Source organism: Quercus robur, chromosome 10 (assembly GCF_932294415.1).
Source record: "Quercus robur chromosome 10, dhQueRobu3.1, whole genome shotgun sequence".
Lineage (NCBI taxonomy): Eukaryota > Viridiplantae > Streptophyta > Magnoliopsida > Fagales > Fagaceae > Quercus > Quercus robur.
In genome coordinates, this window is record NC_065543.1 from 35,043,297 (window position 1) to 35,058,618 (window position 15,322).

Consider the following 15,322-nt stretch of genomic DNA (forward strand, 5'->3'; position numbering starts at 1 on the left):
AGAAAGAGTTTTTCATGAAAAAATGAAGGTTTTTAACAAATTTTTGAAAATAGGTTTAAACACCTCCGAAAACCTAAAATCTACATCTTGTAAACATCGAAATTTTGAAACTTTGGAGGAAACCATGAGTGTCAAGATCACAATCCGAATCTTAGGATCTTCCTACATCCCTAAAACTTATTGGATCTCTCTAAAATTTGTACTTAAGTGGGATCGGTACAAAATCTCAATTCAGATCAAAGGATTTTATAGGATTGGGGTCCCAAAACGATACCAAAAATCCTATACTATGAAGGAAAATTCAATTTTTTTTTTATTACTTATTTCGGGCCTCTAAATGGATCCCAATGGCCCAATATATAAATATATATATATATATATATATTGTCGATATCGTATTTTGTCCAACCCCGATTCACGCGTCAAAACAAAGACCAAAAATCCAAAAAAAAAAAAAAAAGAGAAAATGTGCAAAATTACAAATTTCAAAGCCAAAAAGGGTAAGAATAAATACAACATGATTGGATAGTGGATCAAAGGGTCACAACATTTAAAAACATTTTTTTAAAAGCCATTGAGGCCAAAACCCTAATTGGGTATGGTGAAAAAGTTGTTTTTTTTATCTAACCGTTAGATCGAGTTGAATTTTAGACCATCTCATATGGCATATTTTTCCCTTTGAAATGATAATTTACAGGCCAAAATCAAAGTTAAAATAGATAAAATATCACCAAAATACCAAAAACTCTAATTAAAACTTCACTTTTTTCAGGAAAAACAAGCAGTTTTGGGCTAACTTCGCACAATAAACTATACCGATTGATTAGGAACTGGAGCGATCCAACTGAACCATCTCGAAGAACAAGGTCTTGACTACTCATAAAAAGGACTCGATGATATCTGCCCTGATTGGAAGATACAAATTTTTTAAGGAAAAACATTACAGAAGTTTTTAGCATTGCATCACCTTCCTTCCGAGCACAATATCTCAATGACTGTAGCTCCAAATCATGCCAAGGCTAGGACCATTTGAAACTAGACATCTAGTGCTTTCCAGGCCTATAAAGTTTGAAGAAAACAGAGGTCAAAAGGGCCTTCAAACAACTACACGAAGATCATACCAAAAAAAAAAAAGACAAAATAGTTCGATGAGGTGGCAAAATGGGAGGCTAGTTACACTTCAGCTAGCCTCCCATTTCCCTCATCCCCCTATGAATACCCACCCCAACCCCCCCCCCCCCCCAATTTTTTTGTGAAAAATATGAAGAAAAATAAGAACTTTTTGCGGAAAAATAAAGAGAGAGAAAAAAAAAAGTGGAAAAATTCTGAGAAAACCATTTAGAAAATTTGAAAAAAAAAAAAAGTTTCACTCTCCTCTCTCTCTCTCTCTCTCTCTCTCTCTCTCGGAAACCCTCCACAAAAAAAAAAAAAAAAAAAAAAAAAAAAAAAAAAAGCCTCTTCCATTTTTGCTTGTAATTTTGTGGGTAAACTTCTAGGGATGGGGTAGTTTCTTAATAACTACACCCATCCCATCTTCTTTTTATTCTCATGTAAACATCATCTTTATATATATAAAGTTCTCTTCTTTACATTGTCTCTTTATTTTACTTGCTATATTGTTTTGTAAATATCTCTTTATCTTTATGTCTATATTGTTATTGGTTATTTGTGATATTGTGATTGTTTCCCTAGATGGGTATTGGACCATCTCCTAGACTCTATATGGGAAGTACCTTTAGGGGGAAGAAACCCCATTCCATCTAGGCATCTAGGGATTTCCTTTGATCTTACTTTACATTTATGTCATCCATTTTATTTTCAAGTAATCCCTTCCCCTTTACATTTATGTCATCCATTTTATTTTCAAGTAATCACTTCCCATTTATTTTTATGTCATCCCTTTAATTTCTTACTCCATCCCCCTCTTCTTTATTTTATTTGCACTTATAAATGTGTATATATATTTATACACACACACCCCTAAATAAACAAAAAGATTTTCTATCTCTTCTCTTTTAAACGGTTTTTAAACCTCAAATAAATCACAATATGGGTATGTCTCATAAGAATGATTGATAGTTTAGAACTCTCAATTTTTTATGATGAAGCATCCATAAGGCTTGAAAGAGATTAAAATTTATTTAAGAGAGACATAAAAAATAAATAAATAAATAAATAAATAAAACCTTTTTCCAATAAACCTTTACAATATTTTCTGCACTTTATTTTAATATAATTTAATTTTCTGCACTTTAAATTTCAGCTCTTTACTTTATTATCATTTAAATTCCTTTACTTTATTATCATTTAAATTCCAGCACATTACTTACTTTGCTATTGCTCCTTTACTTTTCTCACCAATAATGTTGCCATAAATTAAAATTGCTTGAGCAAAAAAATTTATTTTCACACTTTTTTAATGAAATGCTTTTCAAAATAGAGTTTCTTTTTCCTCCCTTTTACTAAGAAAAAACGTTAATTTAAAACAAAATCTTTCAAAAGAAGTCTTTATTTTTAAAGTTTTCTTTCAAAAAATCTTTTTTTTTCCCCAAAAAATGTCTTTTTCTAAAAAAAAAAAAGCTTTCAAAACATAATGTTTTCTCATTTTCTTGCAAAAATCTGAGAATAGATGTCTAAAAAACTTGTTTTCAAAAAAAAAAAAAAAAATTTACCACGTTGGAAAATGATTTTAAAAAGCATGTTTGATTTTTCAAAATCCGAAAAATTGTGTTAAAAAAAATGTTTTCAAAATATTTTTACCACGTTGGAATTTCTTTCATTAAAAAAAAAAAAAAAAACTTTTTGAACAAATAAAGTCTTTTGAAACTTGTTTTTGCATAAAAAATCATTGGGTTTTTCTTAAAGTCTAAAACTCTTTTTCTTTCAAAATAAAAACCCAAGAAATTTTTTTAGAAATCTTTTCAACTTAAATAACATTCTTCTCTTCAAATATTTTTCAAAATCATGGCACTTTTCAAAAACTTTCTAAAAGAAAAAAAAACTTATTTTGCCATTGTCACTTTGCTTGTTCAAAATGAACTTTTCTTTAAAAAAAATAAAAAATGTGTTGAAAAATGTTTTCTTAAAATTTCTCAATAAAATTCTACCTTTCAATAAAAATGTGTCTTTTTCAATCTTCCTTTTAGAAATAATAAGAAGAAAAAGTTAACGTTGTAAATTGTGTTCATACATTATAATTTCAAACTTTTCCTTAGAATAGTGTTGTTAAAGATTTATATCCATAGTTCATTTTCTTGAATCCTTGAACACCAATTAAACTTACATTGTCCCTCTCATTTCTTTAGCACTAATATATTTTACCTGTCATTTTTTTTTTCCCATGATAATGAATGAGAATTGTGGATGACAACAAGGTGTTACTCTTCTAACTCCCTCTCTTTTTTGTGTTTTAGTTTGTTCACGAATATTTAACATTCATATGCTACCTACTTATTAAGTATTCTACTCACATGCTCTTGTAGATTATTTTTGTATGTTCTCCCACATGCTACTTATGTACATACCTCACATGCTTTGTTTGTAAATATTCATTGGAGTTAATATTCACATGCTATATTGTAAATAATTACTCACATACATATATATATGTATATATTGTTTGCAAAAACTTTTTCAAAAATCAAAATGCCAAGTATTCTATTTTTTCACAAGAAGATAACGTTTGAAATAAATTAAAATGAGGTATTATCTTCAGATAGGCATCGTGGGGTGCCTAACACTTTCTTCACACATAACCAAACTTCCGAGTCCAAGATCTTTGATTCGAGACTTTTTAGTTTGCCTTAATTAATGAACCCTTAAAATTTGGTTTAGTTAATTAAGAAACCTAAAATGAATTAGACCCCTAGATGACCAATCACACCTAACACAAAACCAATGGTCGGTGGCAAATCCTAAAATAAAAATAAGAAAAAGGGACTCACATACACACACACCCCACCTTAGAATCATAAACACACAAGAGTTGTCACCAAGGACCCAATGTGCGACCAACCTAAAAAAGAAATTCCCCACCCCTCTAACTCCCGGGGAATTTTTAGGCATCCACACACACACACACATATATATAACAAAATTTTTTTTTTAAAACCTTAGTCACACCTCATCCTAACCTAATTGATAAAATCATAGAGGATAGAAGAGACTAAATAGTATAGTGTAAGAAGGATAAAGAAGTTCATGCTATTAGTGATGAATTTGAGTTTGGTAATACCAATGAAAATGAAGTGAATGAACCTTTAAATACAACATTAAGAGATTTTGATGATTATCCAATGGATGATGTGACCATATGGGAAAAAAGTTTTTTTTTTTAAACCTAAGTCACACCTTATCCTAACCTAATTGATAAAATCACAGAAGACAAAAGAGACTAAAGAGTATAGTGTGAGAAGGATAAAGAAGTTTATTCTATTAGTGATGAATTTGAGTTTGGTAATACCAATGAAAATGAAGTGAATGAACCTTTAAATACAACATTAAGAAATTTTGATGACTATCCAATGGATAATGTGACCATATGGGATATGGCTACTAACATTTATGATAAATTGAGTGTGAGTGTGTGTGTCAGGGGCAGCATCACTTTAAGACCAGGGTGATATTTGTCTACCCTTCAAAAAATATTTGTGAACACCCTCAGTTTTTTTTATGCCAATAAAATTAAACTTTGCTTCATAATTTGTTCTACTTAACAATATATTGGGGCTTTCAAGCAAAAAGAAGAAGCCCAAAAAAAAAATTTTTGAACTAAAATCTGAAAAAAAAAAAAAAAAAAAAAAAAAATTATAAAATAGCAAGCCCAAATGCCCAATAGACCCCAAGGAAAAAAGCCCAACCGCCCAAGATCAATCCTCACTCACTACTTAGACATATTTTTAAATCAACAATAATAATAATAATAATAATATTTTTATAAACTAAATACCCAATACGCAATATGCCGATTGATCAAATTTTAAAGCAAAATTGAGATCCTAACCTCAAGGGAAAAAGAACCTCATCCTCAGCCCCTCCACCTCAGACTCAGCAACAACAACTGAGCGACAACAAGACCCTGCCCTTGGTCCCAGAGCACATCGGCAACGGCGAGATCGGATCAGAGATAAGAGATTGCCTTGGCCTTGAGTCCTCAACATGCTGCCGCGGCATCACCCCTCAAGGTATTTCAGTTCTCTCTCTTTTTCTCTATCTTTTGATTCTCATCTCTGCTGTGCTCTGAGAGTGAGACTGGAGCTCTCTCTTTGTTTCTCTTTGTACTGAAAAATGACTAAATGAGATTCTCTTTGTGACTTTATCTTTGGTCCTTTGGAATTGAATAACTTTTACCTAATATCTAATTGCCTTTATTTGACATTTTGACTTTATTGGTTTGTGAATTTGTCGTTTTGTGTATTGTGAATGTTTTATATTTCTTTAATGTCTTGTGTAATGTTGATTAGCTCTTGTCTGTTGAGTGGGGGGTGGATGGGGGCCATGGGACCGTGGGGTACTGGGGTTGGATATTTGGATTAGGGAAGTGGACAAGTAGAGGTAGTAAAAGCATTAAAAGTAACTGAACAAGACATTATAAAAGGCAAACAAATTAAATTATGTTAGGCGATAGGTTAAGCAGGGTGGATAATGCACAATGGGGTGTGTGCTACTGCACAATGGGGTGTGTGCTAGACTGCTAGTAGTTAGTAAAGAAAAATAATGAAATAACTAAACAACAATAATTAATAATTTTATTAGTATTTGAAATGAACTTATAGTTTATTGTTTATTCTTTTGCTAGAATTATGGACAAATATTTGATAAGAAAATCACGTACCCAAGATTCATCTCCTGTGCAAGATTCATTTCCTATGCAAGATTCATCTTCATCTTCTAAGCAAATTCGTGTTGACTTTAACTTAGAAAATTTCCGTTCAGATCCTGGGTTACGAGAAAAGATATCATCTTATCATCTTAATAATCATGATGAAATAAGAAGATTTTATTTACAAAAAGGCCCTTGTCAACCTATTCTCCATGAATACCCTCTAATAGATTTTTCTGGAAAACCTCGTCAATTTAGATCCAATTGGTAAGTAAATAGAAATTGGTTGGAATATAGTATAAACAAGGATGCAGTATTTTGTTTATATTGCTACCTATTTGGGCAAGATGATGGTAAGCAAGGAGGAAGAGAGGCTTTTGTAATGAAGGGATTCAAACTTTGGAATCAAAAAGAGAAGTTATCATCCCATGTTGGAGGAGTTAATAGTGCTCATAACCAAGGGCGGAGTTACGTTGGTGACAGGGGGGGCCATGGCCACCCCCCCCCCCCCCAAAAGTTTTAACAAAAAATTTAGAGCAGGTAAAATTGCACTTGAACCATATTTCTAAGAATTGGCCCCCAACATGAAAAATTATTTGGCCCCCCCTTTTGTCCACGTTTAATGTTCCTTCCAAACTTGCTTTTCATCTTTTAATATTTTCCCTCATTTATTATTAGTCTTTACTATTGAACTCCTTCACATGTTAGACCATTGGCTTGATTAGAAATTTTACTTTTTCAATTCCCAAGCTTCAATATATTTTTCTTGATCTGGTCTGAGTTGATATTGCTCTTTATTGTACATTATATTGCTCTACATTGTAAGCTGATATTGTTTTCCACATTTGTTGCTACTTGCTAGTAAATGTTGCTCTCTATTATTGAATATACCTATTGCTATTTTTCCTTCTCTATTTTTTCTGCTCTATTTTACTGTGGCCATTCTTTTGGCTTTGTGTTCTTTCTTTTCTTTGCATAAAATTTATAATTTTGTCTCAAAAAAGAGTGCTAAGCTTATTTGGAACTAGCAAAAATGACTTTAAGATCTTGAGAAGTACTAGAGTATTCTTCTCCTTTTTTTTAAAAAAAATAAATAAATAAACTAATCAATAAGCTTTATTCAAAATTTCATTTTTGGCTTCTATTCTACTCAAATAGCCAAATGTGAAAGTCATCTTGTATTTTTATATATAATTTCATATTGGCTTATAAGGATTTTGTTGTTTTTATTTTCTAAAAATATTATATCTTCTTATATATGTAGTTGTTATATTTATATTTAATTTCTTGAATGGTTTGAACTTATGGTTTGTTAAAAGGACTAGAGAAACTTAGAAGGGAAAATGAACTTAGGATACTTAATTGGTCATTTAGTTTTGTTAAGTGCTAATAAGAATTGCATTGATTAAACTAATGCACACAAACATATATGTAGTATTTTGAGTTTTTCTTGAATTGTGACTCACTACGAGATAGTTTAATCTTGGCCCCCCCAAATCAAAATTCCTAGCTCCGCCCTTGCTCATAACCAAGCTGTCAAGAAGAGTGAAGATCTAATGAAGGAACAGCAACACATTCAAAGTGTTTTGGTTAAGCAATAAAATCAAGATAAAATTGAATATCGAGTTCAATTAAATGCAATAGTTGATTGCATAAGATTCCTTTTATGCCAGGGGTTAGCTTTTCGTGGTCACAATGAATCTCAAGGTTCAAGTGATAAAGGAAATTTCCTTGAGCTTCTACAATTTTGGCAGATCATAATGAAGAGTCCAAATCTTCTGTCTCATCAATTGTGCTCCACTTCATGCTCCACCAATAAAATTTGGACAACTAGCCTCTCTCATTAAATGAGATAACTCTGACTTTAACACTCACATTAACGTTAAAATCCCTTTCTTTTTTTTCTTTTTTTTTCTTCCGTAGCTTTTATTTCTTCTCTCTGTTTCCGGCTTTTGGTTTCTTTTTTTTCTCTTCTCCAAGTGGTTTGAGTCAACAAGAACTCTTTTGAGTTTTGTCTCTTGCCGCAACTTTTGTTTTTGATTTGGACTCTTCCCTCTATTATCTCATTATATTCCTTTCTCCCAAAGTGTTTCCGGCTTTTGCTTTTGTTTTTTATGCCACAGAGGTTCCTTTTATCCGGTGCAGATTTGTTTCAACTTTTGAGAGACTCTTGCTGAAACAAGCAACCTTCAAGGCTTTCAAGGTTTCTTTTTTTTTTCTCTTCTCTATGGACGTCTCAAGTGTTCATCTTCATCCTCACTTCGCCCCAGTTACAGACACATCCTCACTTCATCTTCAAGTGTTCATCTGCTTCTATTGGTTTCTACAAAGTGACTTGTCTATGGTGATAATGGTGTTTGATTTTTGTTCCATTATGAAACATGTGGAAAGAAAAACGTTTTTGGATGATGTAAAGGTTGTAGTCAGTAAATAATTGGGGTTGCTGGATTTTGTATTTTACATGTTTGTTGAAATTCTTAAATGAGTGACTGGGACAGGAAGCTCCTCCATAGAAGCTCTCTTGTATATATCTTATTGTACAGATTAAAATTTGATTTGAATATACGGATAACATTTTATTTAAATTCCAGATTTCATTATTTTATCAAACTCTATTTGATAAGGATTGACTGGATTAATGGATATCTGCTGAGAATGCTTGGACTGATATATTTTGGTTTTGTGTTTCAATTGAGATAAGGTCGGATATGTCTCAATAGATGTTTTTTTTTAGATGAAACCGGACCTATTCTGAAGGAACAAAAGATTATATGCAGGAAAAACAGTTTCTACCGAAACAAAAACAGGGGAACCATACCAATTCTGCAGAAACACAGAAACATTGTTATCTGCTTGAAGTTGTACACATCCCTTGATGATGGTGAATGTTAGGTGCACTGCACCATGGTCCAGCCCACACTTTGTCTTAGCTCATTAAATGAGCTTGTTGAAGAATTGGCAAGAAGTCAGCAAAGCAAATTGAACTTGCTGGAGAAGCTTGTCCGAAAGAGAAGAATTGAATCTTTTCCTCTATAATTATGTACAAAAGTCCAGCAACATTTATGAAGAGATGTACAAAAGTCAAGCCACATAAATGAATAAGTGATGTTAAACTTGTGGGACACGTTGGAAGGAAGAAAGAAAAGAAAGAAGCAAAAGGCAAGGGTCATTCGGCTAAGGGAGAGCTGAAGAAAAGAAATTGGTTGAAGCAAAGTCAAGATAAGTTGGCTTGCATTATTATGACTTGGTGTGAAGAGTGTGAAAGGGAGAAAAGAAGGAAAAGATGAAGAAATAAAAGGAGAGGCCATTCGGCCATTTGAAGGGGTGAATAGTGAAAGAGTGAAGTCCCAAAGTTTGCTTCTCAAGGCTAACCGTGCTGTCAGTTGTGTTGCTTGGCTAGCCACTGTGCCTTGGCCATTGCTTGGAGCTATCAAGAAGAGGCTAATCCATAGGCAGGGAGTAACCTTGTCAAGTGAGGCTAATTACAATTGTACTATCATGCTAGGCTAATAGGATCTCATATATGACATTTAAAATCCACCAGTATTTTCTCTATATGGATATGACTTTCAATTGACTCTAGAGTCAAGAAGTTTGTCACTACAGTTAAAATAGGACTCCATGAACAAAATTAGGCAAGTGCCACAAATACAGAAGTTCAAGGAAGATAATTTTTAAAGGAAGCAGAAGTTTTAGGCCTACAAACAAACAAAAAACGATGCTCCTCCCCCAAATACAGAAGTTCAAGGAGCCCATTTTCTAACAAGATCTAACTAAAAGACACATCTGGAAAACCATAGTAAAAGATAAAAAATTTGCAAAATTAAGTTAATATCTCAATGCATGATCTCTATGGACTTGGAGCGTGGCTGATAAATTCCTACAAGCAATCACACTTCTATCTTCAATTCTATCTCGTTATTCAACATCTTCATAATTTCTTTGATTTCCCACTTTGGGTAATTGTGCCTACATATCAATGTATAAAAAATCATAAATCAATAAAATCAAAGAAAAAAATTAATAATTAAATAAACTTTCATCTAATTACCTGTATCAAGTTCAACATATCAGTAAAACTAGGTGTATTTAAATTTGTCATACTATCTTCCTGATACATTTAACAATGAAACAAATAAAATAAAAGCAAAAAATAAATCAATAAATAAACTTTCATTTAATTACCTGTGTCAAGTTCAGCATATCAGTAAAGCCAAGTGTATTTAAATTTGCCATGCTATCTTCTTGATACATTTCACAATGAAACAAATAAAAATAAAAGCAAAAAATAAATCAATAAATAAAATTTCATTTAATTACCTGTGTCAAGTTTAGCATATCAGTAAAGCCAGGTGTATTTAAATTTCCCATGCTATCTTCCTGATACATTTCACAATGAAAATCATATAAATAATTTAGAGAATTAGTACATACTATTTTCTAACAAATCGTAAGCACAAAGTAACAAAACACAAAACAAATTTCATACTGGTGTGAGCTGTTGAATATGAGAGGATGCTTTTTTTTGACGTTTTCTCTTTCTTGTAACTTTCTCTAATGCACCCTTTCTTCTATGAGATGTCCCTACACATGCTTGTCTCCCTTTAAGCTTAATTCCTTTAATTTTATTTCCTTCACAATTAGTAGGCTGCACATTATCATTAGCTTGTTGAGCCTTTAATTTGAAATGAGTGCTCCCAACAGTAGATTCTTCAATTGATAAATTTTTCAAATTTGCCTCTACTTTGTTCAAAGTACTTTCATGAGCATCCAAAGAAATACGAAAAGTCTCATCAATCAGTGTAGCTCTTGCTGCCAAATTAGAATACAATTTAAGCAACACTTTATAACAACTTCCCACATCTGCATTTTGGTCATGTGGTTCTACATGCATATAATTTTTCATTGCAGAACCAACCTTTGCATCTTTTGTCCACCTTTTTAAAATATACTGATTTGGCACCCTTTTACAATTTTGAAGAGATAACACTTTTAAGGCATGGGCACATAAAATTCCAACAAATTCAAATTTATTACAACTACACATCACTGTAGAAGCCAATGAATCAAATTGACCAATGTGTTGGCGAGATTTACGGGAAGAAATAACTTTATATTTTACCACAGATCCAACCTCACCCTCCTTATGCAATTCACAATCCCAAGTGAGCCATAATTCACGATTAAACAACTTAAATACTGCAAGAGTATAAACACTTGTTGCATGCTTCAATATTTCTACTGGATATTCTAATGATGGTTTACTTTGAGTTGCTTTAAAATCTGCTCTCAACTCTTCAAAACATCCTTCATCAACCAACCTTTGAAAGTGATGAAAGAAACGCAACAAGTCATAATTTAAGTTATGTACCTTTTAATTTGACTGTTCATACTCTCGCTTCTCTGAGTAATAGACATATCAGCACAAAATGTTTTCCTCCCATAAACCAAACCCCATTTCTCCCTTAACTCAAATTGTCTTTGCAACCAACTGTTATTCTTTAGATCATATTTATCAAGCATATTATCCCATGCATCTAAAAAATCATCTTCATAGTCATGGTCATATACACAACTATTAAAATCTGCTGCAAAAGTACTGTACCTTCCTAGCACTTCTTTGAGGTTCTTAGTTGCATTCTGGTACATATGCCAAACACATAAACGATGATGTGTTTCTGGCCATTGTGAGGCTAATGCCTTTGCCATTGCAGCATCTTGGTCTGTGAGGATAGTCTGTGGTTTCTTACCAAACATTGTTTTTTGAAAAGAATCAAACAACCACATGAAAGTCTCAGATATTTCATCATATAACAATGCAGCACCAAAGATGATAGTTTGTTTATGATGATTTACACCAACAAACAATGCAAACGGCCTACCTTCTTTATTTTTTTTGTAAGTTGTATCAAAGCAAACTACATCCCCAAAATATTCATAATCCAACTTCATTCTACCATCTGCCCAAAAAATATTTGTAATTAGATCATCAAGGTCAACCTGAATTACATAAGAAAAATTAAGTTCTTCAGATTGCATTCTTTGAAGATATTCAAGTAAGCCTCCTGTATCTCCGCTTTTCATCTCTTCTGTTCATCTTGTATGCAAATAATTATTATAATCCTCAGGAATGAAGCCAAGATTGTCAAGTCCACCTACCCTTCGGGCCATTAGTCCTACACTTGCTCTTGGTGCAATTCCAGAACTATCTGCTAACTCAGCCTCAACAGCTTGGGCTGGATTAATGGACCTTTGAGATCTAAGGAATATACGTTTTCGAGGAGAAGCTAAGACATGTGTGTGCTTTGACACAAATTTTACCACACAATATTTTTCACTTTATCTACAACTAATTTTCATCTCTGCTTTGCAACCATATCTTGTTTGGACGATGGCATTTCACATTATCATCTCTTTTGTCATTCCCTCGTATACCCTCGCAAGAGCAACAAAAAAAAACTATCTAACCATTTACGTGAACCATCTTTATCACCCTTGTGGCCCTTACTTTGCCTAATACTAAATCCAACTACACTCGCATAACTATTATAGAAATCATACGCATCTTGCTTAGTCTCAAACTCAATTCCTAATTTCAAAATCACTTCTTCTTCTACGTTAGCATGAATTTTATCGTTGCTATCTATTGATATTGGTTCTGGTTGTTCAACTATCACAAGTGGTGAATCCTCATCTTCAAAATTCAATTTTCGAACCGATTGACTATCAGTCTTAGTATGATAATTGCTATCACTCATGACCTTAATACAAAACAAAAACAACATAGTTATTTTTTTAATAAACAACATATATATATACACACACTTTAGACACAAACTCACACAAGTGTATATAAGAAAGTTGTTATAAATCCTAAAATAAATTAAAAAAAAAAGAAATTTATTTACACTAAACCAAAAGGAGAGAACTTATTGTGTGATTGAACAATACGTACAAGCCTTGAAGGTTGCTTGTTACAGCAGGAGTCTCTCAAAAGTTGAAACAAATCTGCACCTATAGGACAAAAGGACCTCTGTGGCATACAAAAACAAAAGCAAAAGCCAAACTCTGACTTTGGGAGAAAGGATTACAATGAGACAAAATAGGGGAAGAGTCCAGATCAATCCCAAAAGCTACGGCAAGAGTCAAACCACATGGAGAAGAGAAAAAAAAGAAACCAAAAGCCAGAACAGAGAAGAAATAAAAGCTGTGGAAGAAAAAAAAGAAAAAAAAAAGAAAGGGATTTTAACGTTAACATCTCAATAACATGAGTGTTAAAGTCAGAGTTATCTCATTTAATGAGAGAGGTTAGCTATCCAAATTTTATTGGTGGATCATAAAGTGGAGCATAATTGATGAGATAGAAGATTTGGACTCCATAATGAACCTATCAATGAAGTGTTGCAAAAAGTCCTAAAAAATTGCAAGCTTATCCACCATGAAATTCAAAAAGACATTGTGAATGCAGTTGCATGTGAAACATCCAAAGCCATCATCAAGGATCTTGATAATGGGTTCTATTCAATATTAGTTGATGAGTCATGTGATATCTTAGTAAAAGAGGAAATGGCTCTCGTTCTTCGTTATGTGAACAAAAAAGGAATTATTATAGAGCGGTTCCTTGGTATTGTACATGTAGCAAGTACCACCGCTTTGTCACTCAAATATGATGTCGAATGTTTACTTTGTGAACATAATTTGAGTTTATCGAAACTATGTGGGCAAGGTTATGACAAGGCTAGTAATATGCAAAGTGATATCAATGATCTCAAAACTTTAATTTTGAAAGAGAATAAGTTAGCATTTTATGTCCATTGTTTTGCTTATCAACTTCAATTGACTCTTATTGCCATTGTTAAAAATCACATTAACATTACTGAATTTTTTTATGTGGTTAGTAATTTAGTAATTGTTGTTGGAGGCTCTTGTAAGAGATGAGATGCTCTTTGAGATTCACAATTTGCCAAAATTAAAGAAGAATTAGAGAAGGGTGTAAGTAGAAGTGGGCAAGGTTAGAGTCAAGAGACAAATCTTAAACATCATAGTGATACACATTAGGGATCATATTATGGGACTATTCTCAACTTAATTTTGATGTTCTCTACTGTTATTGATGTACTTGAGATTATTGAAGAAGATGGCCTCTTAGACCAAAAAGTTGAAGCTCAATCTATTATGAGGTCAATTCTATCTTTTGAATTTATCTTTGCTCTACACTTGATGAAAAACATTTTAGGGATCACAAATGAGTTGTCAATAGCATTGCAAAAAAAAAAAAAAAAAAAAAAAAATCAAGATATAGTAAATGCTATGGATCTTTTTAAAATGTCTAAGCAACTGAAGTGTCTTCATTTTGTACCACACATGATATTCCTATCTTGAACATGGATGAAATATTTGTAGTTAATAGGAGGCCACGACGCAACACCCAACAAAATACAAATTTACATCATTATCGTGTTGAGCTATTCTACACACTTATAGATTTGCAACTCTACACACTCATAGATTTGCAACTTCAAGAGCTTAACAACCGTTTTTCAGAGATAAACACTGATTTGCTACTTTGTATGGCTTGCTTGAATCCAAGTAATTCATTTGTGGCTTTTGATAAAGAAAAGTTGATACGTCTAGTAAAGTTCTATCCATCTGATTTTTCTGGGATAGATATCTTGGCACTTGGCTCTCAACTTCAGAATTACATTTTTTTGATATGCACAGTAATGACTTGTTTTTAGAGTTTCAAGGAGTTGGTGAACTTGCTGAAAAGTTAGTGAAGACAAGGAAGCATGACACTTATCCATTAGTCTATTTGCTTGTGAAGTTAGTTTTGACCATTCCAATTGCTATTGCAACAATAGAAATAAGTTTTTCAGCAATGAAATATATAAAGAATGAACTGCACAATCGAATAGAAGATCAGCGGATGAATGATTGCTTTGTTGTGTACATTGAAAGATATGTAGCTTATAGCATTGATAATGAGACTATTATGCAACGATTTCAAAATATGAAAACTCATAGAAGGAAATTGTAAACTTTATGTATTTGCGTGTTTTTTGATTGTTGTTGTATATGAATTTCTCTTTTTATCAGATTGTGTAATTTATACTTCTTAAGGAACACCTTGAAAAAAATTCCTGGAGCCGCCACTGGTGTGTGTAAACAAAAATGTATAATTTTTTTTTAAAACCGAAGTCACACCTCATCCTAACCTATTCGATAAAATCACAAAAGACAGAAGAGAGTAAAGTGTAGAGGGAGTGTGAGAAGGGCAAAGAAGTTCATGCCATTAGTGATGAATTTGAGTTTGATGATGCCAATGAAAATGAAGTGAATGAACCTTCAAATGCATCATTAAAAGATTTTGATGATTATCTAGTGAATGATACGGCCATGTGGATGCTAACACTGATGAGAATGTTGATTATAATGATTAACTGTACTTTGAGGAACCCAATCAAGATAACCAAAACTTTGGTCTTGATGATTAAGTGTGTT

General features: G+C 32.5%; 1 protein-coding gene and 1 long non-coding RNA gene across 2 annotated transcripts; both read right to left on the reverse strand.

Annotated features, from left to right (window-relative positions):
- Positions 1-9,470: 9,470 nt before the first annotated feature.
- On the reverse strand, positions 9,471-9,929 carry LOC126703073 (uncharacterized). The gene is made up of 2 exons (XR_007647926.1): positions 9,873-9,929; positions 9,471-9,790 (listed from the first exon to the last, which is right to left on the reverse strand). It is a non-coding gene; the product is annotated as an uncharacterized LOC126703073 (long non-coding RNA).
- A 65-nt stretch (positions 9,930-9,994) lies between these two features.
- On the reverse strand, positions 9,995-11,578 carry LOC126704091 (protein FAR-RED IMPAIRED RESPONSE 1-like). The gene is made up of 4 exons (XM_050403124.1): positions 11,193-11,578; positions 10,311-11,142; positions 10,142-10,201; positions 9,995-10,006 (listed from the first exon to the last, which is right to left on the reverse strand). The coding sequence occupies exons 1-4, from the start codon at positions 11,576-11,578 to the stop codon at positions 9,995-9,997; spliced, it is 1,290 nt and encodes a 429-aa protein (XP_050259081.1).
- Positions 11,579-15,322: the final 3,744 nt, after the last annotated feature.

What these genes read in the sequence shown, in the direction of transcription:
- LOC126704091 (XM_050403124.1), bottom strand. Translation starts at nt 11,578, where the DNA reads ATGTTTGGTAAGAAACCACAGACTATCCTCACAGACCAAGATGCTGCA. An exon ending in ATGAACAGTCAAATTAAAAG is followed by an intron (nt 11,143 to 11,192) that starts GTACATAACTTA and finishes TCACTTTCAAAG; the next exon opens with GTTGGTTGATGAAGGATGTT. An exon ending in ATATTCAACAGCTCACACCA is followed by an intron (nt 10,202 to 10,310) that starts GTATGAAATTTG and finishes GAAATGTATCAG; the next exon opens with GAAGATAGCATGGGAAATTT.